Genomic DNA, 25,116 nt, shown 5'->3' on the forward strand with positions numbered 1-25,116 from the left:
GGGATGGAAATCTACCCCATAATCAAAATTGGCATTTCATCAAACACATAGAGGGCATAAACATAAAATATGGCAAAATTGGAAAAATCATGAAAGCTATGAAGCATAAATGATAACAAGCAACAAAAGCAACTCAACAAACATAAAATAAGCATCAAACATCAAATTCATAAACCAAAACTCAAAATTGCAAAACTATGCATCTATAGACAAGAGGAATCGAAATAGGAGCAAGTGTAGAACAAGGAGTATAATAAAAGAGGAAATTAAAGAAATACTTACATTGAGATAGCAAAATCCAAAAGCAAAACTTGAACTATAAAATTCTACATTGAAAACCTAATTAAAACCCTAATGAAATTGAGAGAAAACCTAAGCTAACTACCTTAAAACTACTCCTAAAAACTCTTCTATGGTAGTGTATGGTATGATATATGGTTGCTTCCCCCTTCAAATATGCTTCAAAGCCTTCAAAAATGGGCCAAAAAGCCCCTAAAACGCGAGTCCACATGCAATTTTAATGGAGGCACGCGCTGGTACCTATGCGGATGCACAGGTCTGTGCATAAGCACACTTGCTGATTTTCCTCCTGTGCGGATGCACAGGTCCTGATTTCCATTCTGCCCTGAGTATGGGTACAGCCTGTGTGGGGCACAGGTCCTAACTTTGACCCCTGTGCGTGGGCACAGAAGGTGTGCGGACGCACAGGTCCTGATTTTGACCCCTGTGTGTGGGCACAGGCTGAAATGCTTTTCTTCTTTGTTTTCTTCATATGTTCTCCCTTTCTGCATGCTTTCTTCCACTTCTACCAAATCATTCTTGCCTCTAGGACCTGAAATCACTCAACAAACATATCACGACATCGAATGGAATAAAAGTGAGATTAAATTGCTCAATTTAAGCAAAAAAACGCATGTTTTCACATTTAGGCTCAATTTAGGGATCAAACACAAAAGTATGCTATTTTGGTGAATAAGTGTGAGTTTATGTGATGAAATCCATCCAATTATAGCCAAAATATATCATCAAATATGGATTCATCAAGGGGTTTTCTTGGAATACCAGTAGCCTTTCTCAATCTTTTTAGTTTGAAAAGTGGCACTCGGATTGTTGTCTTGCTGCTTTTGTTCCTTTTGTTCATATCACGAACACAGCTTTGAGGGTAGAGGATGTTTGGTCCCACGATCACTGGAATTGGAGAGTGTTGTTCACTTCCATTGCTAATGACTTTAAAATCAGGTTGACTTCTATTCGACCAGGTTTGTATGGTGATCTTGATCTTGATTGGTTGTGGAGTAGTTCTAACTCTAAGGTTTGTTCGGTTAGGTGCGGATATGATTGGTTGCTGAGTCATGAGACTTTTTGGGATCCTGCTATTAATTTACTCTGGCTTTAATGGATGCAAATTCCGAAAAAGATTAAGCTACTCCTGTGGCTCGAGATTCAAAATGTCGTGCCAACCAGTCGATTCTGTTGCTGCAAAGGCTTAGTGTCTCTGCGATCTGCCCTCGATGCAACCTGGTGAAAGAAGATGTATTGCATTACTTCAGAGATTGCATTAAAGCCCAAGATGTTTGGCATATCTTGGGGATTGGACGAAACATAGATGATATTGGCAGGAATTTCCATAGTTGGGTCAAGCGTAACTTTCATGCTAGCGAGTGCTTGTTCTTCGTGGCAATTTGGTGGATTTGATGTGATCGTAACAATGATATTTTCAAGGATGATAATGCCTGGAGTACTTTTAAGGTAATTCTTCTAATTAAAAATGTAGCTAAAGATTTTGGTATCATGTTTGTTTTTGTAGGGAACGCAAACCCAAATTCTCCTTCCTTTTCTTGGATTCCTCCTAATTCGGTGATTAAGTTGAATTGTGATGCTCGTATTTTGGTTTCTCGGGATGTGGCTGGTTTTGGGTGCATTCTTAGGGATCACTTGGATAATTGGATTAAGGATGATTCAGGTATTTTTCCTGAGGTCAATGTTGTTAGAAGTAAGCTTTTTGCCATATTGTGTGGTCTCTGTTTGGCTTAGAATTGTGGGTTTAAAGAGGTCATTTGTGAGACAGATTGCATCAATGTGTATCATGCTATTGTTCAGAGCTCTTTGGGTGTTCATCTTAATCTCACCGTCAAGATCCAAAAACTGTGTAACAAGTCCTGCACTGTGGATTTGGCTCTAATCCAATGAATTGTGAACGCGGCAGTGGATTACTTAGCGAAAACTGCCGTGCGTTCCAATATTTTTTATACGGAGTGGTTGTTGTCCCAGCAAGATTTGGTTAAGTAGCAAAGAATATGTCCCTTTTCTCTTAGTTTGTTTTATGTGTGTTACTTTTGTCCTTAGTCACAAAAAAAAATTTGAGATGTGTAGAGAATTTTGTTGTTGCTACAAAATTGTTGAACTAAGATGAAGGAGAAAACACATGAGATTTCATGATCGATGTTTTTTTTTTTTTTGTTTTCCACGGTATCCCTCAACCCGACAAGTTAAAGACTAATCCGTCGTGGATCTGAGCTCCATTTAAGGGTCTGCCACTGATGCGTGAGCATCTTTCCTATCTTTTTCTAGTGAATTTGCATTCAAATTGTTGATTTTAATCAAGATTTAAATATCTTTTAGCCACTATGGATGCTATTTTGATTCATGTACAATTTTGTTTATTTTAGGAAGCATTCGGATGGATTTGATGAAATTTCTGTAGAAAAAGAGAAGGAAACGAATGATGTTGTCAACCCTGACCTCCATACACTCTAACACAAATAACTCGATCTACAGAAGTCCAATTAACGTGATTTCAGTGGCATTGAAAAAGTAACTTCCAGAGCTTTCCAACGATGTATAATAGTCTACACTTCTTCTCCAGCAATTCGGCAAGAGTGGCGCCTAACTTGGGATTCTCCAAGTTAGGCACCAAGACAAACTCTACACGTTAAGTGCATGCTGTATAGGTGGCGAACAAGAGAAAGGCCTCACTTGCACACTGCCAAGGTGGCGCCAGGACAATCATAAGCATTCAATTGGGTTCGGCCAGCCTCAAGTTAGGCACTACACCCTCCCAAGTTAGGCGCCAGGTCAAGCAATGCACGCCCAATCCTAGCTGCCTCCTCCAAGTCCAACTCTATCATCTCAAGTTAGGCGCCACTCCTATGAAAGGCAATGGTCCCCACTCATTCATCATGGCCTACACGAAGAGCTCAAACATTTATTCTAATTATAATTAGGAAAAGATATTATTTAATTTTAAAAAATATATTTTACATTAAGTAGGATTAGATATAAAAAGAAAAAGAATCAGCCCTTCGAGCTCCTCTCTTCTCTTATACCTCATTCCGCACTTTACAGTTTTTTAGAACCCTAGTTTTCTCTCTAAACCACGAGCAATTAAACCTCCACTGTTAAGGTTAGGAGTTCTGTTTATTCTATAGATTAATACTATTACTGTTCTATTTTAATTCATGTATTGATTTCAATTTCAAGAATTGTTTTCGTTCTTTATCTTATGAATCTGGGTGGAACGGAAGTATGACACTTGTTCTAATTGAGTTCTTGTAAAACTTGAAAAAACTCTTTACTTGAACAACAGCTTGAAAACAATTTCTCCTAAATTTCTAATTATCCGAACTTAACGGGATACGTGACATATAATCATCTTATATTTGGATAATTAGGATTTCTGTGGCATATAAACTAGAATTCAACTTAACCCTCTAATTGAAATCAAGCGACCAAGGAATTAGCAGTTGAGGAAAGATAGAGGAGATTAAAAAGGTCTAAGGAATTAGGGTTTAGTCACATATAGTTTGACATGAATTGAATCTTGCATGATTAAAATAGTTGGTAAGAAAAGTTAATCCGAAAGATAAATATCTCTGAAACCTTAACTATTTTCGCCCATATTATTCACACCAATTTACTGTTTGCTTTCTGATATTCTGAATTTACTGTTAATGCTTTTGAACTCTTATAACACCATTTTTTTTGTCTAACTAAGTAAATTACGCAATCATTGTTGCTTAGTCCATCAATCCTCGTGGGACCGACCCTCATTCACTTGAGGTACTATTTAGTACGACTCGGTGCACTTGCCGGTTAGTTTGTGGACTTTAAATTCCAGACCAGCTGCTGGCCAATGAATTGCTGCATGCACAAAGCTGAATTCGAACCTTCGACACTTGCTTAAACAGACGAGTGAGCTGACCGTTCGACCAACCCAAGTTAGTTAATGTGTTGAATCATACATGAGAGAGACTAAGACCATCTTCTGTTAATAGAAAGCCCAAGAAGAATCGAATAAATCATTACCTAATTGAGGTTTCGTGCATAACTTCAAAATTAAAATGGTTCACTTCAAAATTAAAATGGTATATATATATATATATATATATATTAACTTTACATTTGAACTATAGAACAATTTCAAAGGAAGCCGTAACAGAACAATTAAGTTAGAAATACTCGTCCCTATGAAGTTCGGATCCTTCTCAGATTTATCGTATTCGTGTGCACGAATACATTTTAAACACAACATTCATCGACACTCGTCCGACACGCGTATCTTCTGTGTCTAAACTATGTCTTGATAAAAAAGTAAAAATTATTCTCCAAACATATTTGAACATATCTAAATATCATCACATGTCAACATATCTAACCTTATTCTTAATATGTATTCATAAAATAAATTTAAAAATAATATATATTATTAAAACAAAAAATATTTAAATATTTTATATAATTAAAAAATATTAAAAATAATTAAAAATTTAATTTATATTTTAATATCAATAGAATATTAAAATATTATTACAATTTATCTAAAAAAATATTTTATATATATATACCGTACTCATGTGTCTTATAATTTAAATTATAATTTAAATTCACATGTTCTCATGTGTCTTATAATTTAAATTATAATTTAAATTCACATGTTCGCATATCCCTGTCCATGCATCTAAGGGTGGCAATGGGTAGGATAGGATAGGATAGGATTTGGATCCACCCCTAACCCTACTCGCGGGTTGAGAATATCCCAACCCTAACCCTATCCGCTCTTAACCCGCGGGTACCCGATTCTACCCGCGGATTACAAAAAATATACAACATTATTATATAACTTGATGATAATTTAAAATAGAACTGATTTTTATGTAAAAAAAAATATTAAATTATCAATTAATGATTTTCTTTTAGTGACTAAGGATCTTTCGCATTTAGTAAGAGGTCTTTGATTCAACATTCACTTAAAACATATTTTTATATAAGTATATAATATAAACATATATAGAGTGCGAGTTGGTCGGGTTGGGTTGAGCTCAACTCGCACCCTACCCGACCCGCACGAGAATCCTACCCGCACTCTACCCTACCCGTTGCGGATCGAGTTGGCAACCTTACCCGAACGGGTGGGATCGGATTGGGTACCCGCGGTTAGGATACATATTGCCACCCCTACATGCATCATAGGTCAAAACACACGACGTTAAAGAACAGGATTAGGACAAACGCCGTACTTGTTAGGGTGCTTACTGTCAAAACTTATTTATTGAAAGGGAAAAAAAAAATAACAAGGACATTAGTTGACAAAATCCACAAAGAATTAACTGCAACACAAGAAAATATGCAGAGCCACAAGTCAATACACAATCAAACAAAAGCTCAAACGAAGTGGTAACAACATTTCTTTTTTCTTAGTGAACCCCAAAGCGCAAATTAATATGTACCACCTTACTAGATAGAACTACAAATTGCAAATCTTAATCTAAGTACAACCTTTCACTTTGTGTATGAAAAAACTTAAAACCACCCCTCAGGATACGAAATGTATTTATTACAATGAAAATAACTGGCAACTAAACTAAGCACAAGGGAATGCAAAAAAGTGAATTACTTCCTCCTGACAATTTCTAGCTTCTACAACAGTGCCATGAGAAATATAGATCTATTAAAGAGGACCTATCTAGTGCTGTAAATTTACCTGAAACGAGATTTGAGAAAAATGTTCCTGGTCATACAGCTCAAATCAACGTATCTGGGAAGGCGAACAAAGCAGTCCAGAAGCATCTTCCCCTACCACCGCAAGATCACAAACAGTACACAGCTCCCCCTTCTGGCTTGGCACAAATCGGGAAGTACAATATGGGCAAGAGACATCCTTCTGTCCGCGATAGATTGGCACATAGGTTGCACCGCAAATTACGAATGGGTTTCTGAAATCATAGTTCAACTCTGTTGTATCAGTCATACTTCTTTCTGCAACTGCAATCACTTGCCTTGCTGCCTTTGTTTGGCTTTCAACAGTGGGATTTGTTTCAAGTAGCCTCCTGGCAAAGTTATAAGCTGTTGCAAGGTTCTTTGCCTTGACACAGACGGTCATGGCATTCTGCAAGGCTAACCTCAAGTGAGGTGTCTGAAGGTTGCAGTGAGTGAAATAAGCTGCAAGTTCCTGCTGTCTTGCGGGATTGTCCCTGATTTCCCTTCTCTTCAGTTCCATCTGCAGACCCAAAACATATTCTTTGACTATGATAATCAGTTCCTTCACCTCATCCACTTCCCTCCTTGACTCAACGACCACTAAAGGAATTGTATGAAGAATATTAACAAATGTCCGAAGAGCCTCGGTGAATTTTCCAGCAGTAGTTAACTTATAACCAGCTCTAAGCTTTTCATCAAGTTGAGAGAATTTGAAAGGAAGTGCTGGTGGGCCCCTCACATTAGCACTGGCTGACTCGGTCCAGCCTCTTTCAATAGCAAGTGATATGACTGGAGCAGAAGAAAATGCACGCAGATACGAATGACTGCCACTATGGAGATCAATAAACATAGATCTCAAGGGGGTAAAATTTCTTATTCCAAGCTGCCGGTTCAATAACCTCATTGCAGTCTCAAAATTTCCAGCAGCTGCGTGATCAGCAGCAAGAGATGATTTCTGAATCCATATCTGGCTTACTGGCATACCAGGTGTCGGAGTCACAAAAACGGAAGAAGCGCTATTAGCAGCTCTTGGGGTGTCCTCTTCAGGGCCCAGACCTAAATCTTCCATCTCCCATCCACCTTCTTCATCATTTTCTTCAGCTACTTCTCCATCCTCCAGGATAGCAGCAACATCTCCATTCTGTACGCCATCCACATCAACAATGTCAAGCTCCTCGCCCCAATCTGCATCAGCAGCTTCATACTCTTCTTCATCAGCAACTCCCCTACCTGCATTGTCAAATGCACCATCAAACATGCCTCGCATGACCCTAAGGAGGGGCCAATCACTTCCACACATGACAGGTGATGGCGGCATCAAGAGAGATGGAACTTTTCCCTCCGGCAAAGATGGAACATCATCTCCCAGTTCAGCCGCAAGCCGCTCAGCAACATCATGCAGGCCATGGACTGATGCAGTGATGTAAGCAAGGGGCAAATGGCTTACATTCTCCAAGATCTTAACACGTTCTCGAACATCACCCAAATATAAAGCATTGTGAAACTGGCCCATCACATCATTCTTAACTTCAGCTATTTTCAACATCTTTGAGAGTTTCTCCAAGTTACCAGTGACAAGATACAAGAAAGATAATCGCTCAAAATTTTTTGTCCTCTGGTAAGCATACTCTACTATGCCAGCATTGCCTTGGCGAAGAGCCTCAACCCCCAAACGATACCAGTGATCTTTCTCATCAATTGCTGTAGCTGATGCAACTGCAGTTTGAATGTTCCCACTCTCTAAAGCCAAATTGAAACGAATCCTCTCATCTTTCACAAAATGGAGTGCAACCTCGGGAAAGCCCTTCTGTTGGAGATAAGCAATCACGGCTTGTCCACAGAGCTGTGAGTTCCTTATCATGTTCATGACATGATCATATCTCTTCTTCAAGAGGGAAAGCTTAAAAATATACTCGGTTGCATCAATAATTATTGCTCTGCTTTTTCCATCACGATCCAAGCAAAAGATTGTGTTTCCAGAAACCTTTGTGATATAAATCGGAATGTCCAGTGTTTTTATTATCCCACTATCTCCATTGGGAAGACAGTATTTAATGTGGTTCAGTGTTGTATAAATGAAAACTCCATTATCATCCCAGGCTCCACTTTTTACACGGATTGTCTCGTGGAGTGTACATTGGTGCACAAGTTTCTTGCTGGCAATTATAATGGCATGTTTGCTGAGCAAAGCAACATGTTCCATGTCATTGGACCAGACAACATATTTGATGAATGGGGTCTGAAGTTCACCAAGAACAATCCTCTGCTGAAGATCAAATATTACAACCCTATCCTCTGATCTACACAGTACGTTCCCAGTTCCTGCATAGAATATTGCATCAGTGGCAATTGGAAGGGCACTTTTTTTAACAGTCTCATTCTTTGAATTTTTTATAAGGACTTGATTGTTGCTCTTCTCAAGCACGGCAAACCGATTCCGGGACACAAAGACTGCTGATCCTCCATGACCTTTTTTAGCATCCTGCAAATCACCCCTACCATAGCTGTCCTTTGTTATGCAATATAACTCATAAGATCCACCATCCACATCTGAACACAGAAGAAATGCATTGTCAGTTGGGCTGTAGGAAAGAGTCTTAGGACTTTGATTCAAGCTTAGGGAGCCTGGTCTTCGAAATGGAAGGATTTGTGTGTCTCTTTGAGTGGAGAATTCATAAGAACACAAGAACCGTTCTTTTGTGTAGAACAACGTATCCCCACTGACTACAAATGCTGGCCTTTCTCTCTCCAGCTTGAAAACAATCATGCCACTGTCATGACCAGCTGCCAACAGGTTCATTTCAGGATGGGCTGCCAGAATCCAAAACCGGTCATGCTCTCGGCGGAATGTTTGAACTCCCGTTCGCTTTGTTGCATCCCATATACGAATACTTTTATCTTCAGAATTTGAGACTATAATATCCTGTTTTGCATGGAACATTACACATGAAACATTATTCATGTGTCCTCTCAAAGTGTCCACTTCCCATGCCTTTGTGTCTGAAAAGAGAGAAATATTTTATAAGTAGCATAAATTTAAATGGTATCAAGTTTCTTTTTCCCTATACAGCATAGTCTACAATATTTCAAGCATCCATCAACCGAGGCTAGACATAAAATTTAGCTCAAAATAAATATATCTATGTTCCTCTGCACAATTATTAGAAAAGCAATGATATTATAAGGAATTCAGATCAGCTCAATATTTAAAATAAGATATGGAAAGACAGGGATATCCTCAGTGTAACTAAGACCAAGTGGTTTCATATTTTACCATTCATCCTCCAAAGCTTTACTTGCCGATCATCTGCTCCCGAAACAATAAGAGGCAGTGTAGGATGAAATGAAGCCCAATTGACTCCCCGGTCATGACCTTCCAACACATACTTAACAACTGCATCAATACCGCCAAAAAGATCTGTGTTCATCTGACTCAGCCGCAGTAGGTCATCAGCAGGAGACGCATTTTTTCTCTTGAGAGAAGAAATATCCCAAACACGAACAGTCTGATCCAGAGAGGCCGACACAACAAGGTCCTCCTTTGGATGGAACAAGGCACACATAACATAATGATTATGGCCAGTTAAAACAGATATACAGGTACGTGACTGCCAGTTCCAAACGCGAATGGTCTGATCATCACTCGCACTCACAATCCATGGGTTCTCATGATGAAATTGCACCGTACGAATATAATCAAGGTGTCCTAGAAGAGTGAACAAACACCTATGCAGCTTGTAATTCCAAACCTTAATCTTGTAATCATCACCTGCCCAATGGGGAAATTAAAAAAAAAAAAAAAAAACAGAAAGAAGACTGTCGGAAATAGAATCACACGAAAACCCCAATGATTAGAACAAGATACGATCTATACTATCATAGCACATTCTATAGTTGAAAGCAAAAAACACATCAACATTGTGACGATACCTTTTCTCTTGTATACCTAACGAAGTTTCATCTTTAAATATTTTTGTACTCTATTTGAATTTTTTGTTGTTTAGAAATGTATACATACATATTTAATTTATATCTCTGTATTTGTGTTCTACACTTAAACAAACTTATATCATTTAATAATCATATTTGTATTGGTGCAACATATTAGTATATTACCAAGTATCAGATCCAAAGAGATAGACTACATAAACTTCTTCCTCTTCATGCCTCGACACACAAAACACAACAACCATCAAACAGTATTAAAAAAAAAAGGATGAAACTAGTATTCTATCAAAAGCCAATCTTTTTCACAACCCTCCCTCTCTTACTCTCCCGACCCATTTAAATGGATCTACGGTAGGACAAAAGAACAAACAATATGGCATTAAACAATCACAGATCCACAAAAACTCAATGGAACACAGATGCAGATGAAAAAGCAGAAAAAACAGAGCATGGAAAGTAATCTAGAACAAGGAAATCGTAATGAATCAAGGGTTATGAGCAACCTCCGGAAACGAATAGAGGCTGAGAGTAGTGGAAATGAACCCCTCGAACAGGACCATCGTGCTCGTCGAACTTGTCAATTAGGGTTCCCATGCGGTAATCCCATAGCTGGATAACTCCACTGTGAAGACTGGCGAGGATCCATGGCCTCTTGGGGTGGAAGCTGAGGCCCTTCACTCTGTTACTCTTCGTCTCGAACTTAGTCAGCATCTTCTCCAATGGAAACTAGCGATCTCCTCTGCGAGGAAACACCGTCAAATGAAATCGAAGCGATGGATCGATCGAGCGAAGTATGTAGTGAAAGTGGAAATTGAAGAATTGAAGAGTTGAGGGGAAGGGAGAGTAGGAGTTAGTTACCTGAGATGAGGTTAGGGCTAATGCATGCGTGGAGAGAAGAGGGAAGAAGAACAAGTTCAGATCCAAAATGGGAAGAGAAATGAAGGAGAAAGGGGTTTGAATAGTGTGGAGCTTAGATCTAAGAACTTGGGTCAGTCACCTTGCTCTTATTTTTACCATCAAAATTTTGTATTACATGAAACTCTTCAACACATGTCAAATTACTTCGTGTTTCTTTGGAATGGTTTTTTACTTTTTTGAGTGAATTTATTCAATTTTAAATATGTTTAAATATATTTTTCTAAAAGTATATTTATTAAAAAATATTTTTTTTTTTAAAACCAACAATATTTTATTTTTAAAATAAGTAAAAAAAAAATTTTAATACTTAAATTTTTTTTTTTAAAGTCATTGAAAACTAATTTTTACTATTATTTTTTTCTTAGGATTATTTTTACACTAGTTCAATAGATATTTATTTTATCTATATAAATATTTTTACACTTAATGATAGAACTGACGTAACATGCTTCTAAAAGTATTTTTTGATTTATTTCTTTTAGTTCGTTAAATACAATTTATTATAATCAATTAATTATATCAATTAATTGATTTAATTATATATTCAAATATCACATGATTTATTATCATTTATATCAATTTGTTTTCGTAATATTTTTTAATTTATTTCTTTTAATGTTCTGATAGTATTATTTAATTTATTTCTTTTAATTTTTTAAACAAAATTAATTATACTAATTATGTATATTAATTAATTGATTTGACTAATTTATTAGTCATTAAAATAATAGATTTATGAATAAAATAGACAACTGAGATATTTTTAACTAATAATTAAATCAAATCAAATTATATGTATTGAGTCAAATTCAAATCATGTGAATTAAGGATAAAATAAGATGATTTTTTATTTATTCAAATTGAATGCAATAAATACAAATTAATTTTGTTAGATAATCATAATTTTCTAGTCTTTTATATATAGATGGCCAAACAAAATGATTATCACTCTTACTATTTTAACTCTTTTTTTTTTTATGTGTAATTTCTTTTATGCATAAATCTACTCAAAATAAAAAAAACATGGATGAATGTTTTATTGATGGTGTTGTTTGACGAATACTATAATCCAAAAATATCCCAATTTAAGCATTCTACTGTTATCAATGTATATTTTTATAGTATTAGATAGAAGAATATTTGTTAAAATGATATACACCAATTAAAATGAATTTTCTTTGTCAATCTGTTATCTTTTACCTAACAAATAACATCCATGTTGAATATATTATTCTCATCAAAAGTCATATATAATTTATTGATAAATCTGTGTAAAAATACTTCTATGATGACCAAACACCATATCATTAACTCGCTAAAGTTAATTTTCTTATAATTATGCCAATGTATAACACTATGAGATTATATTTTTTCAAAAATTATATTACATTTATTTTTAACGAGGTGGATGAGTTTTTGGGCCTAATCATGGTTGAAATTGAGGAAAGATAAAAAAATATTAATAATACAAATATTATTTATTTTTAATACCCAATAATAAAAAATATATAAATTAAAATTAATATTGTTTCATAAAACATAGTAAAACGTATATTATACTCGAAACATATTAAATCCGTATCAACTATCATTATTTATTGGTTATATCGTAATAAATCTGATTATTAAAAAAATTAAAATTAACTTAAATATACATAATATTATTCCATACCTTTCATTTTTATTTTGTCTTCATAAAAGGTCATATATGCTAAAAAAAATCTTTTTTTTTATATCAACGGTTCTTCTATTCAGTAATTTTTATAAAAAAAATTATGGATGTTTTTGTTGGAGGACATAGAATAATATTGTAATCGACAAGAATATATGAAATTTTAAAATGCTTAAGCATGTATTTGGCACTTGGCATATTTGTAGATGAAGTGCAGAATGGATAAAAAGATAGCTAATAAAAAAAATAAATAGTTAAAATTTTCTCAATACTAAAGTGTAAGAAGTGTAAATGTTATATTTGCTTTGTATGCTTTTAAACTCCATCTGCCTCATGGGTATTTGTGACTAAGTAATTATTAAAAAAATTAGTTTAATATCTATTTTATATTTTATTTAAAGTATAGGATAAAGTATATTTTTTGTTCCTAAAGTTTGACAAAAGTTTTAAAAATATTCCTAAATTTTATATTTTTTTAAATTTTTTCTGAAAATTTTTTGATTTGCATCAAATATACCCATGGTGGCTAATTTTAAAAAAAAATTAAGATCAATTTAACAACAATTTCATAAAAACAACCTCAACACAAGCAAATCAAGCATAATTTTCATGCATTATTGTTATATTGATATTAATTAATTTTTTTAAAATTTAGTTGTTGGGAGTATATTTTATGCAAATTAAAAATTTTTTGGATAAAATTAAAACAAAATAAAACTTAAGGATATTTTGAAACTTTTGACAAATTTTAAAGACAAAAAATATATTTTATCCTAAATTATAATAGTGAGTAAATTTTTTATGCCTTTTTTTTTAAAATAAATATTGTGATTTTTTTCACAAAAACAAAGTTTTAAGTTTAAAAAATTTTCTTGTGAGATTAGATTATTCCACAGATAATGATAAATATCTTGGTATTAAATCTATAAAAAACTTATAGAAATATTATGTTATATTATATAATTTAGTTTTTTTTATTTTCAATCTAAATTATTTAAATTGACATACTTCTAAGTGTTATTTAATTTATTTTTAAATTATTAAATCAAATTAATTATAATTAATTAATTAATTAATTAATTAGATATTTAAATATTTTACAATTTAATATAATTTAATTTATATAGAATTATAAATACATGACTTTTATTATTTAAGTAATAAATTTTAGAGATAATTGTTATAATTTGATTTTTTATCTGCATATTTAACTTTTAATAATAAATTTTTTTATTTATGAATAGATTATTTTCTACTTTTATATATATATATATATATATGATGAATATTTAACCTTATAATTTTAGATTATTGTATAAATATAATTAATATGATTTTATTTTTATTATTTGAACATCAATAATGTCCTTATAAATTTTTTATTACATCATTTACTTTGACAAAATAGAATAAAATTTAATTTATGAAAATCTAAACTTGAAAACTTACTACGATTAAGTTCAAATTTTAATTTATTTATTATATTATATAAATATTAAATTCTTTTATTAAACACTTATTTGATTATGATAAGATATTATATATAACTTTTATATTAGCAATTAAATTTCAGTTGTCACATAAATATTATATTTTAGGTAATTGTATATTATTTTATTATTTTAAAAATTATTATATATTTTTAGGATCATTGAATTATGTTTATTTTTAAAAAGATTGTTATTATTAGAGAATAACTAATCTTTGTGATAATCTAAAATTAAAAAAATAAAAGATACATGATATTAATACTCTGAATTTTTTAAGTATACATTTTAAAATAAATATATATGATTATGGTTATGATTAATGATCATGATTAGAGACTTTTATTTTATTTCAATTTTTTTAGAACATGTTTGTTTTACTTAAATTTTATTTTTTTTTATTGATTGTTACTATTTTTTGGTATACTTAACTGTCATTAGTTTATATCAATTAAAATTTATGACTTTAAAAAATAGATAGATGTATAAAAAATGAACAAAAAATATTTTTTAATAAAAAAATTATGTCACTTTAATTTTTTTCTGCATCATATCTTATATTTTTATTATAATTAAAAATTTTACAAATACAACAAACTAAGTGTTACATTATTAAATATATTATTAGAAGTAAATTATTAAATATAAATTATTAAAAAATATATAATATTTAGTTAATTATCATAATCATATTTAAAGGTATCTAAGTTATTTTTATATAATAAAAATGATATACTTCAAAAAATATTTATATATAATTTAATAACAAATATATGTGATATTTACCATAATTTTTATTTTTAATAAAAAATATCATTGTATTCAACTATTAAAATGAATAAGTGATGTATTTTAAAGGTGTATAAATGAGATTTTTATTACAAAAATTTTTATAAAATAGCAAATATTATTTTATTTTAATTTTATTCTTAACATTTAGTTTTAATTTTACTCTTAATGTTTTAATATATTTCAGTTATATCACTAGGATAAATTCATTAATTATAATTAATTATATTAATTATTTTATTTGACCAATATAAATATTAAATTATTTAATAAATATTAAATAAAAAATAAATAAAATAAAATAAATAAATTTAGTTTAAATTATTCTCTTATTATTTTCTATATATATGAATGAGAATGTGCTTTTATGTATTTTGATTATTAGTTCTTAAAGAAGTTATTATTTTATTTACTAATATTTAAAATTTTCTATAATATTTTCACAAAATTTGATTAATAGATTTTTTTTCATAATGTTTTTCTTCAAAAATTTTAATAAAAACATAACTTAATTTTTGTCTTTCATATTTTATATTTGTTGATTATACTAAATTTTTTTTATAGTGTATTTTTTATCAACTACATGTATTATCTTTTTTGTCTTCTTCTATATTTTTTAATTATTTTTTTACCTTATATTTAATTATTTATTTTATTTTTACTCCTCATATGTTTATTGTGTTTCACTTTATCTTAGTCTCAATTTTATGGTTATCTTTTAATTATATACAATTAAATAGTTTCTTTGAAAACATGCTTAAATATATTATCTATTATATATAATCATTAGGATAAACAAACAAATATAAATTAAATATATAATTTAATTTTAATTTAAACTAAAAACTGAATGAATTGTCAAAAAAATATCAACCAATTTTGTTTTTAATTTTTCTATAATTCATTTAAAGATAAAAGTCTCTCTATAGCAACTATCATCGTCGATAAAAAAATTACAAATCTCTATAAAATAAAAAATATATAAGATAAATAACATATATGTCCAAAGTTATTAATCATAGATTATGGATAAATTTCTAAAAAAAATATTATAGATCAATATACAATTTTTTAATTTTTTATTGTTTTTAAAATTTTTTAGAATGATCAACATTTAAGTTATCTATACGTCACTTCTCAAAGTATTATGATTTTACAAATTATAATATATGATATTAGTTATTGTTATATATATGAAAAATGTGACTTATTTAGTGTTTATCCATTTGTTTTAGATTAATATTGTTGTAATAATGATACATGTGACTTTACGAGAATGACATAACCTAGATTTTGGTTATCTGAGAATTTACTAAGTGACTGGAATAGCTCCATGTCACGAACCAACAAATGCTAGCAATAGAGATGATGAAAAAACCAATTGAAATGGATATTTGCCGGGATTACTCGCGATTTGGGGTTAGATGGGAACCCATGATTCGTGAAATCATTACAACCCGTCCATATAAAATGGATGGAGACGAGGACATAGGTACTCACTCCATGGGATTCATTAAATCTACACGAATATAAGATTACTGATTTATTCTAATTTAGATATACATAAATTCATTTCTTAAATTTAGTAACCCTAATTTCTATCTCCAATTCAAATTCTTTCTTTTTCTTCCCAACTTATTATCAAGCTCAATTTTTTCTCTCTCTGTCTCTCACTCATTTTCTCTTCTCTCAAGTTTATCACTATGTTATTCAGTATTGTCCCAAAAATTATGTTATGTTATTATGTTGGAATATATTTTTACATTTTTTTAAAAATATTATTTTTCATAATAAATATGTTGTGAATTATGTTGAATTATATTGAATTGATTATTTTATGATTATTACATTATGTATTTTTTTGTTAATTGTTCTCAAAAAAATTTAAAGAATATTCGTAGATATCCGAGAGAATTTACGTTTTCTAAAGGGATAATATAACAGGGACTTGCGAAGATGGAGAGGAGACGGGACTTTTTTTTTTTTAAACGGGATTGACGGACGGAAAAGGGGTCTGTCACATTCTCCTAAGTATCTATTACCATACCTAACTAGAAACAAAAATTCAATCTGAGCCTATTTGAAATGAGATACATGTATTTTATTTGTATTGGGTCTTAACGTAATGAACCTAAGTCGAATTTGGTACCTTAACAATGAGTCTAGGTTAATCTTACTTGCTTCAAAATCTTAAAAAACCCAAATATATCTTAGATTAGTATTTTGAGTTATTGTTATAATAAATATTATATTATTAAATATTATAACATTCAATATATGTAAAGTTAGATATATTTATAAGATATTTTTAATTTAAATTAAGAAAAAAATTAATAGTTTTTTCTCTCTTTTGGTTTTAAATATTATTTATTAATATAATGAAAAAAAAAGTAAAAATAACAATAATCACTCACATAAGTAAAATAAATAATCTTAATATATACATAACACTACATATATCAATATTATTATATATGATAAATAGTTTTTTATTTTTTGTAAAACTATTTATATTATTTATTGAATAATTTTTTTCTCTTAATATTAATGAATTTAAGATACAAGATATTATTTATATTATTTAACATATAAAATAAGTAACTTAACTCATTATCTAGGATAATAAATATAATAATGCAAATACCTACTTATTTATTAGTATTAAAAAAATATATAAATAATATAAATTAATATTTTTTAGTAGAAAAATAATAATAAAAATTATTAATTAAGTTAATTATATAATAAAAATTATAAATAATTTTTAAATAATAATAAAAAATAAGATCACTATTTTTACATACTACAAAGTTTATAAAAAAAACTTGGACAATAAATCAATACTCAATAAAGTATACATTATTCCCGTAAAAAAAATAATTGATATATTAGATATTATTCATATACAAAAATTATTTAAGTTGATGTCTATTTTAGTAATTTTTTATCTAAAAGTGATTTTGAGTAGTGTAATTCAAACAACATTTATTTTACTATAATTCATTTTGATATAAAGATTGCCAAAAATAAATCACCTTAACACAAACTTACTTTTCATCAAAATCTAAGTTTACAAAATTAATTTTATGTAAACTCCCGTAATCCAAACACACACTTAATAATCGAATTCACTCCCTATTTTTATTTCATAATAATAACCTATATTTGGATATCTGAAAAATTAATAAATTATAACATTGCTTAAATGTTAAATACACGTACGTTACATCTTTTTCTTTTTTCTTTTCTTTATAAAAAAAATTCTTCCAAATTATCACTCGTTGGATCCCCTTTTTTCGCTACCCATCCAAAATACACAAAGATTACCTTCCCTTTTAACGAAATGAAAAATAGAAACAAATAAGTTGGATCCCCTTTCTTTGCTACCCCATCCAAAATACACAGAGATTACCTTCCCTTTTAATGAAATGAAAAATAGAAACAAATAAAAAGAACCAATGCCTGCCATAATTTCTTATTATCTTCCATGTTCATAATAAAAACTGTGACTTTAGCCATAACTCATAATTTTCTATTACAGTTAAGTAGCCTTATTTTTTTAATCCAATCAAACGAACAAGACTTTTGAATGGTTAAGCTACTAAATCAAAACATTTTCTTATATAGCAACACATAATATGCTTTTACTTTATTGAATGTCTATGTTTTTTCTATATTTTTTATTTTTTATATATACCTATTAAACAAAATCACGATTTTGTATGAACTGGGATCGTAGATAACTAGAAAAATACAAATTGAGAACGAAATGAGTAGCGAAACTAATAAAAATTGTTGGAACGCAGGGTTTTATTAAATTCAATGAATTAAATGATACAGTAATGTAATGTGAATGTGATTTTACTGATAAATGAAATCTACAGCGGGGTCTCCCACCGGAACAATAATAGAGAACTAGCAACAGCAACTAACAGTATTTGACGGCAAGAAATTGGGAACACTACTAGCGCAACTATACCCTAAAAAGTATTAGTAAGTCCTAATTAAGGGTGCACAAAACTGATGTTTGGTCGACCCGCATTCTTTTTCTCTTACTACTCTCTTGGTAGCTTCACTGCATACACAAACGAAACAAGGAAGAAGAGTAAATAATAGTAGTAGGAAGCTAATATAATGTAACTAAGATGGTATATAAGAAGCAAATACCTGTTGGTTGAAGGCATAGTAGAGTCAGAGTCAGATCTGCATTTGGAATGAACAATGGGCCCTAGTTGATGTCTGTCCATGGTGGCCAATGTTGTTCCCATGGGTGCCTTAAGGTATGTGGCTCCTCTATACATCCACTCATCCATTTCGTGGCTGTAAAACTCATCGAATCCCTCTCCACACAGTGCACATCTACTCTGATCCTCTTCAGCAGGAACGCCTAACTCTTCGTCGTCTTTCATTTCCCCTGTCTCCTCGGGAACCAACGACCCCGGAATCGATTCCTTTCCCGAAGCCTCTGCACCACTTAGCCACAGGCTCCCACTTGCAAACCACTTTTGAGACCCCTTCTGCTTCCGGCTTTTTGACATTCGGTTCCTAGTCACATGCCAATCCATATGTCTACTGTGTTCATCTTGCCTTTTGAATCGGAGACCGCAGCTCGTGCATTGTCTAGGAAGATCACCGTATAAGGCACTGATTACACCTTCATGACGAACCTTCAAGATATCTGGATCGAACTCCGTCCCAATGGAATCCTAAAACACGAGTTCATTTAAATTACTATCTCAAATCAACAAACTAAAAAGGGAGGGAAACTAATGAAAGTATAGTTACCAGTCCGGTGGGTGGATTGGTTACCGAGATCACACCGTGGTTCACTAGTGAACTAATCAAATCAAGATATGCAGGTGGTGGTTGACTTGTCACCGAATCATCGCCATGGGGATGAGACATTATTTGTGATGGAGCAGTTGGGAGGCTTGGACGTAAAGGTGGCAAGGTTCCCCCATGTAAATGCAAACTTTGGCCCTGCATATCAGGTAATGGATTTGAGATGGGCATACTTATTGAGGCACCATGTCCTTGCAAAGAGCTCCCATGACTAATTTGTGTTGAAGATGGAACTTGAGGTGGAAGAAACTGTAGTTGAGGTGCTTGTCCATGATTTTGCAGGTTAGAGGAAATTGGTCCAGGTTGATTAGGCAACTGGTCATGCATAAACAGAGTTCTATTTGGACCATGACCCACATTGGTGTTATTATTAACGTTTATTGGTTCAAACAGACTCCTAGGACGTTTTTGCAATGGAAATGCTGGATTCAAGCCGGAAGGACGAGTAGCATGAGCATTGAAAGCAGGGGGAGCAGCCCCCATATTGAAGGGGTACTGTGAAGAATTAGATAGATCATTAGATAACTTCCTTTTCCTGGAGAATCTAACACTTGATTGCATAGAACTGCTGTTTCTACTACAGTCTACTAATCCTGGATTCATATCTTTCCAATCAAACTCCTCTTCTTCAGTGTCCTGCCATGATGCCAATGGAAACTTGCTCCCTAAACCATTTCTGCCAGGATGCTGCTCCACCAACAAAAGCTTAGTACTAGGAATTTCATGGCCTTTGTCACAACCATATGCCTCAATAAGAGCTCTTGGACTTTGACGTTGTTGTTCATCATTGAGATTACAAGTCTTAGAAGTTTGAAATATGTTCCAACCATCACTAGAAAATCTCTTTTGCTGCCATTCATCCAACCCTCCTTCTCTTGTATTACCTACAGTTCCCGTTGAGTCCAACCTATCACCACCAACCTGTGAGGATGAAAACCAACACACTGTCAGAATGCAGCTTATCTGTCTGCAGGATCTCTCTTTCTATTAACAGGTATAAACAGACACCTTTCTATCAAAAATTTGGAGGCCACATCATTCAGGTTGAGACACACAATATATATTTTATTTTCATCAATCATGACAAACAGCCTTAATGTATCAACAAAATCACTGATATTTTTGCATACAACACATATTTCACACAAAAGCTTACATTATCCATAATTGAACTAGAGTGTTCCATCTGCTGCAAGGATTGTGGTTTAATAACATGTGCCCCAAGAATCGGTCTACGAAAATCATATGCCCCAAGGTGATTAGCAAAGGGTTGTTGATTATTAACTGCTGGTGAAGATTGCAATTGAGCTTCAATATTGCTTAGGACAGAGGGAGGGAAGATCTTTGACCAGGTACCAAAGAGACGTTGCAGAACAGAATGCAGATTGGGCTGGACCTGCCTGTATGCTTCGCAGTAAACCTTGGCACACAATAGAATTGTTTCAATCTTTCAATAACAGAATAAAATAAAAATGAAATATAAGTAGAAATAAGCATGCTCTAATTAACCTACTTGAGGTAGACGTAAAGAGAAGTGTTTAACATATTCCTGGCCAAAATTCTTCACAATACTGTCCAGAAGATAGAGAGAAGGAAGTTTTTTATCAGCAGGCACCTGGCAGAGGATAGATTTAAACCATTGAGGAACCATATAAACAACTGAGACTTAAATAATATTATAGCTTAGCTTTATTAATTTTCTACTGCAAAAATATCAGCATCGTTGTTTGCTAAATCAGAACTCAGGAGCAAAAGTAACATTTAAAAAGCCATTCTTTACAATTTCTTTACAGACAATTCTCATCATGCCTTTTTTTTTTATGTGGCGGTAGGGAAAGTGATCCTTGAAAATCAACCTTAACAAGATAAACCTTAAACCTTAACACATGTTCTTAATTACTCTGCCCCTGAGATCAATATATGAGATAAAGCTAGGGCGTGCCCCAACTTCACATGTATGCTTCGAATTTCGTTCCAGTTCAGTCAAGACCTGAAATGCATTGTTTTATTCTTGGGTCTTAAACTCAGTTTCGTCCTTTCTACGGGATTCATGTGCCAATTGCTAGTTATGCGGGAAGTTATGTTATCCTAAAATTCTCTGTTCTTAGTTGAATAATAATAATAATAATTAATGATTTAGAATCCATTCTCTCTCGCGGAAAACCCACGCAAATAATCAAAGGCAAGGACAAATGGAACGATAAAGCCCGTTGGAATTGAAAGTAAGGACAAATGGGACAAATAAGCCCGTAAAGCAAATAAAAAATAAAATATAAATTAAGATTGGAAAAGAAAAATAAAACTTAAATGCTGATATATGGGTAACTGCCAAAATTGAAACAACGCCCATAGAGGGATAAAAGTAGAGTTTTTTTTGTTACAAATAGCGCGAAAAGGTGATAACTTTCTGCAGCAATGGAGACAGACCTCAAGAATCCGGTTGCAAATGGCATCGGCGATGCCCTTGGCGTGTTTCGTCTGCTGGCCGGCAATGATAGTGAGATCGGTAATGATGGGATTCACAGTGGAGGTGAGTTCTGACAACAATAGCCCATACGTCCGAACAATTTCTTCGGTAGAGAAAGCCTTGAGGTAGCCTTGGCGCTTTGGAAGTAAGGCGTTAAACCGGTACACGAGCATGGAAGGAGAAGGCTCGTGCGTGATACCATTCGCCATTTGTATTGTAGCTGATGGGTGCGCAATAGAATTTTAGAGAACTTTTAACCTTGACGAAGGAGAACTGGAGTTATATTGAATTGAGAGAAGATGAGATTGGATGAGATGTAAACAGGACTGTGGCCTCTAAATAACTATTTATTAAGGTTCTGAAAACCGGACCGGTAATCAAAACATGAATCATACAATCACTAATCGCACATTTTTTCTTCATAAGAACAGAACAATGAAAACATAAAGCATATAATAAATCAAAAGATCACCAATTGCAAATTTTTTAATAAGAATAGAAGTTAGAACAGTGAAAAATGAAGAAAGATTAACAGTTTTCAACCCAATTTTAACAAAGCTCATGACAATGATTAACAACAAAAAAAAGCAATGAAGGAACAGTGAATCAGTAACATAGGCAGTGCAAATCCAAGAAACTTTAATAAAATTTAACTATAGAAACAGACAGTAAAGCAGTAATAGAGTTATCAATTTAAAATTTATCATCAAATACAATCAGGGAGCAAAACCAATCAACCAAGCACTGATTGGGAATTAGGAAAAAAAATCAAAAGAACATTTAAATCACAGCAAAAACACAACAGGAACATTTAAAAACGAAGCAACCCGAAAAATATCTAAAAATCACCATTGCTGAAAACAATGATTTGATACGTGTATGCTCAGAATTAAAAGCTAAGCTTACAGGAAAGTGAAGAATACCCAAACCAAAGAACAGCTTAAACCAAGAACAGAAAATCACAACAAAAACAAAAAAAAAATTAAAGATAACAGAAGAACAACAGAACAACAACACAAGAACAATTAGCAAATTAACAAGTTCACAATAACAGTTAAAATTTAACAGAAGAACACTAATGCAAGTGAATCATCATGCTAATATGTTTTCTGCAAAGATGCTATTTGTGCACCTAAAATTTCCTTATTACTAAGATCCAATTATTCTTAATTTCAAATGCAATCAACTTACTAAGTTTCTAAAAGCTAGAAATTATAAAACCAACCAGAATTATGGTAAAAGCATTTCATCAAACATGTTGAGTGCGGTAAAATTAAAACGAAATAAGAGAATTCAAAACTTAATATCAATGTGATAGAGAAGAGAACATAACAATTGTATAATCTATGGAAAAAAAATCCAAACCACTACCAAATCAAATAGTTACTTATTGTAATAGAAATCAGAAGTTGCAGAGTTTGAAGTAGAGTATTGGTGGCGGGTTTAGGGAACTCACGGCGGCGACAAAGGAGAGCAGTTCGACGGCTAGGTGGAGCGCGCGGGTTGGTCGCAGAGTTTGAAGCAGAGCAACGTGGCTTCCAGACGAACGCGAATGCGAACTCGAACGGTGAACGGCGAGTGAACGAGAACGGTGAAGGCCGAGCGAACGTGAACGGCGAAGAACGCGAAGGAAGACGACGGCTGAACGAAGAGGCGAACGTGAACGGCAAACAAACGGCGGCGGAAGGGCGTCTGGGCAGACAAAGAGAAGGTCTGGGCGTAAGGATTTGGAACAGGGGGAGGAGTGTATATATATATATATATGAGCAGTTAATCAGAAAGGGAAAGTCTTGGACTCTTGGGGCAATTTTTTTAAAAGTCGGCTAATATTTAATTATATAAAAAAATTGAATGATTCTATATTATTATATTTAATTTTATACCAAAAAATATTTTTTTTTAACCAAAATATGAGACTCGAATTCCAATTTTTTAATTGAGTATGGGATGATTATGCCATTTGAGTTATTATTCATTGGCCATAAAAATATTATTAATGGTCAATTGATAATTATAAAACATAAAAGTTACTAACCCCTAACACTTCTCAATAAAAAAAAAATCAATATTATAACAAAAATAAAAGTTAATTTTTCTAAAAGAAGGGAGACAAAAAAATAAGTTTGTTTTTTATGTCATAAATATTATAACAAAAATAAACTTTTTAATTGAGTGAAAAATGTAAAATTACTTTTTTTTTATTTTTTTATATTTCTTAAAGAATTTAGTTATACACATATTAATATATGATATAATATAATTTTTTTATATTTTTATTTAAAAATGTTATATTTTGTATAAATTAATTATTTTAAATAAAATATAATTAACAAGACACATAATTTATATAAAATAGTATTTTAAGTAATTAATAGAAAAAATATCAGATTTTTTTTAAAAAATTTTAAAACATCATAAAGCAAAACCAAAAAAAGCTTCAATCTGAGAATACTCTATTTTTCATAACTTTTTTCTGTTTGGGTTATAGTCAGATATCTGAATCTCCTGCACCATTATGCAAAAGAACGCAACACGCGTCAAAAAAAAGATGCAACCAAAAAAAAATATTTATAAATTTGTATAAAATTTGATTTGTACACTAGATGACCATATGTAGATTCTATACCAAATAGTTATTAAAGCATCTAAAATATTTGAAGTTTTGAGTTTTGACAAAACAAATTTTTATATTTGTTTTTGGTAAAATATTTTAAAAATATAATTCATTTGATAAAGTGATTCAAAGATTTAGTCAATAATTTATTTATCCAATTAATAGTTAAATTTTAAAAAAATACTAATCTATTATTATCATTTATCATCATCTTTATTCTATTTCATTTCTTTTATTTTTTTTCATTTCATTCTTCTATCACCAGTTCACTACTCACGTTCAATACCTAACTTCACCCACTGGCCACTACATTACCCCATCTAATTTTTTTTTAATAAAATAAAAAATTTAGCTCTACAAAAAAATTAATCTATTTTCATTTTTTAGGATTCATTTTTTTTTT

The 25,116-nt window shown here is 31.7% G+C and overlaps 2 protein-coding genes across 2 annotated transcripts; both read right to left on the reverse strand.

The window, feature by feature from the left end:
• Window positions 1-5,671: 5,671 nt before the first annotated feature.
• LOC112779251 (coatomer subunit alpha-1) lies at window positions 5,672-11,004 on the reverse strand. The gene is made up of 4 exons (XM_025823499.3): window positions 10,783-11,004; window positions 10,428-10,663; window positions 9,251-9,745; window positions 5,672-8,976 (listed from the first exon to the last, which is right to left on the reverse strand). Exons 2-4 carry the CDS (start codon window positions 10,633-10,635, stop codon window positions 6,026-6,028), a joined length of 3,654 nt encoding a protein of 1,217 aa, XP_025679284.1. The 5' UTR covers window positions 10,636-10,663; window positions 10,783-11,004; the 3' UTR covers window positions 5,672-6,025.
• Window positions 11,005-18,582: 7,578 nt separating this feature from the next.
• Window positions 18,583-23,827, reverse strand: LOC112779252 (polyadenylation and cleavage factor homolog 4). The gene is made up of 7 exons (XM_025823502.2): window positions 23,556-23,827; window positions 22,060-22,319; window positions 21,146-21,247; window positions 20,789-21,052; window positions 19,576-20,553; window positions 18,958-19,496; window positions 18,583-18,865 (listed from the first exon to the last, which is right to left on the reverse strand). The coding sequence occupies exons 2-7, from the start codon at window positions 22,306-22,308 to the stop codon at window positions 18,781-18,783; spliced, it is 2,217 nt and encodes a 738-aa protein (XP_025679287.1). The 5' UTR covers window positions 22,309-22,319; window positions 23,556-23,827; the 3' UTR covers window positions 18,583-18,780.
• Window positions 23,828-25,116: the final 1,289 nt, after the last annotated feature.

This window comes from Arachis hypogaea, chromosome 19 (assembly GCF_003086295.3).
Source record: "Arachis hypogaea cultivar Tifrunner chromosome 19, arahy.Tifrunner.gnm2.J5K5, whole genome shotgun sequence".
Classification (NCBI taxonomy): domain Eukaryota; kingdom Viridiplantae; phylum Streptophyta; class Magnoliopsida; order Fabales; family Fabaceae; genus Arachis; species Arachis hypogaea.

What these genes read in the sequence shown, in the direction of transcription:
- LOC112779252 (XM_025823502.2), bottom strand. Translation starts at nt 22,308, where the DNA reads ATGGCGAATGGTATCACGCACGAGCCTTCTCCTTCCATGCTCGTGTAC. An exon ending in TTTGCAACCGGATTCTTGAG is followed by an intron (nt 21,248 to 22,059) that starts GTCTGTCTCCAT and finishes ATCCTCTGCCAG; the next exon opens with GTGCCTGCTGATAAAAAACT. An exon ending in CTAGTTCAATTATGGATAAT is followed by an intron (nt 20,554 to 20,788) that starts GTAAGCTTTTGT and finishes TCATCCTCACAG; the next exon opens with GTTGGTGGTGATAGGTTGGA.
- LOC112779251 (XM_025823499.3), bottom strand. Translation starts at nt 10,635, where the DNA reads ATGCTGACTAAGTTCGAGACGAAGAGTAACAGAGTGAAGGGCCTCAGC. An exon ending in GCCTCTATTCGTTTCCGGAG is followed by an intron (nt 9,746 to 10,427) that starts GTTGCTCATAAC and finishes CCCATTGGGCAG; the next exon opens with GTGATGATTACAAGATTAAG. An exon ending in AAAGCTTTGGAGGATGAATG is followed by an intron (nt 8,977 to 9,250) that starts GTAAAATATGAA and finishes CTCTCTTTTCAG; the next exon opens with ACACAAAGGCATGGGAAGTG.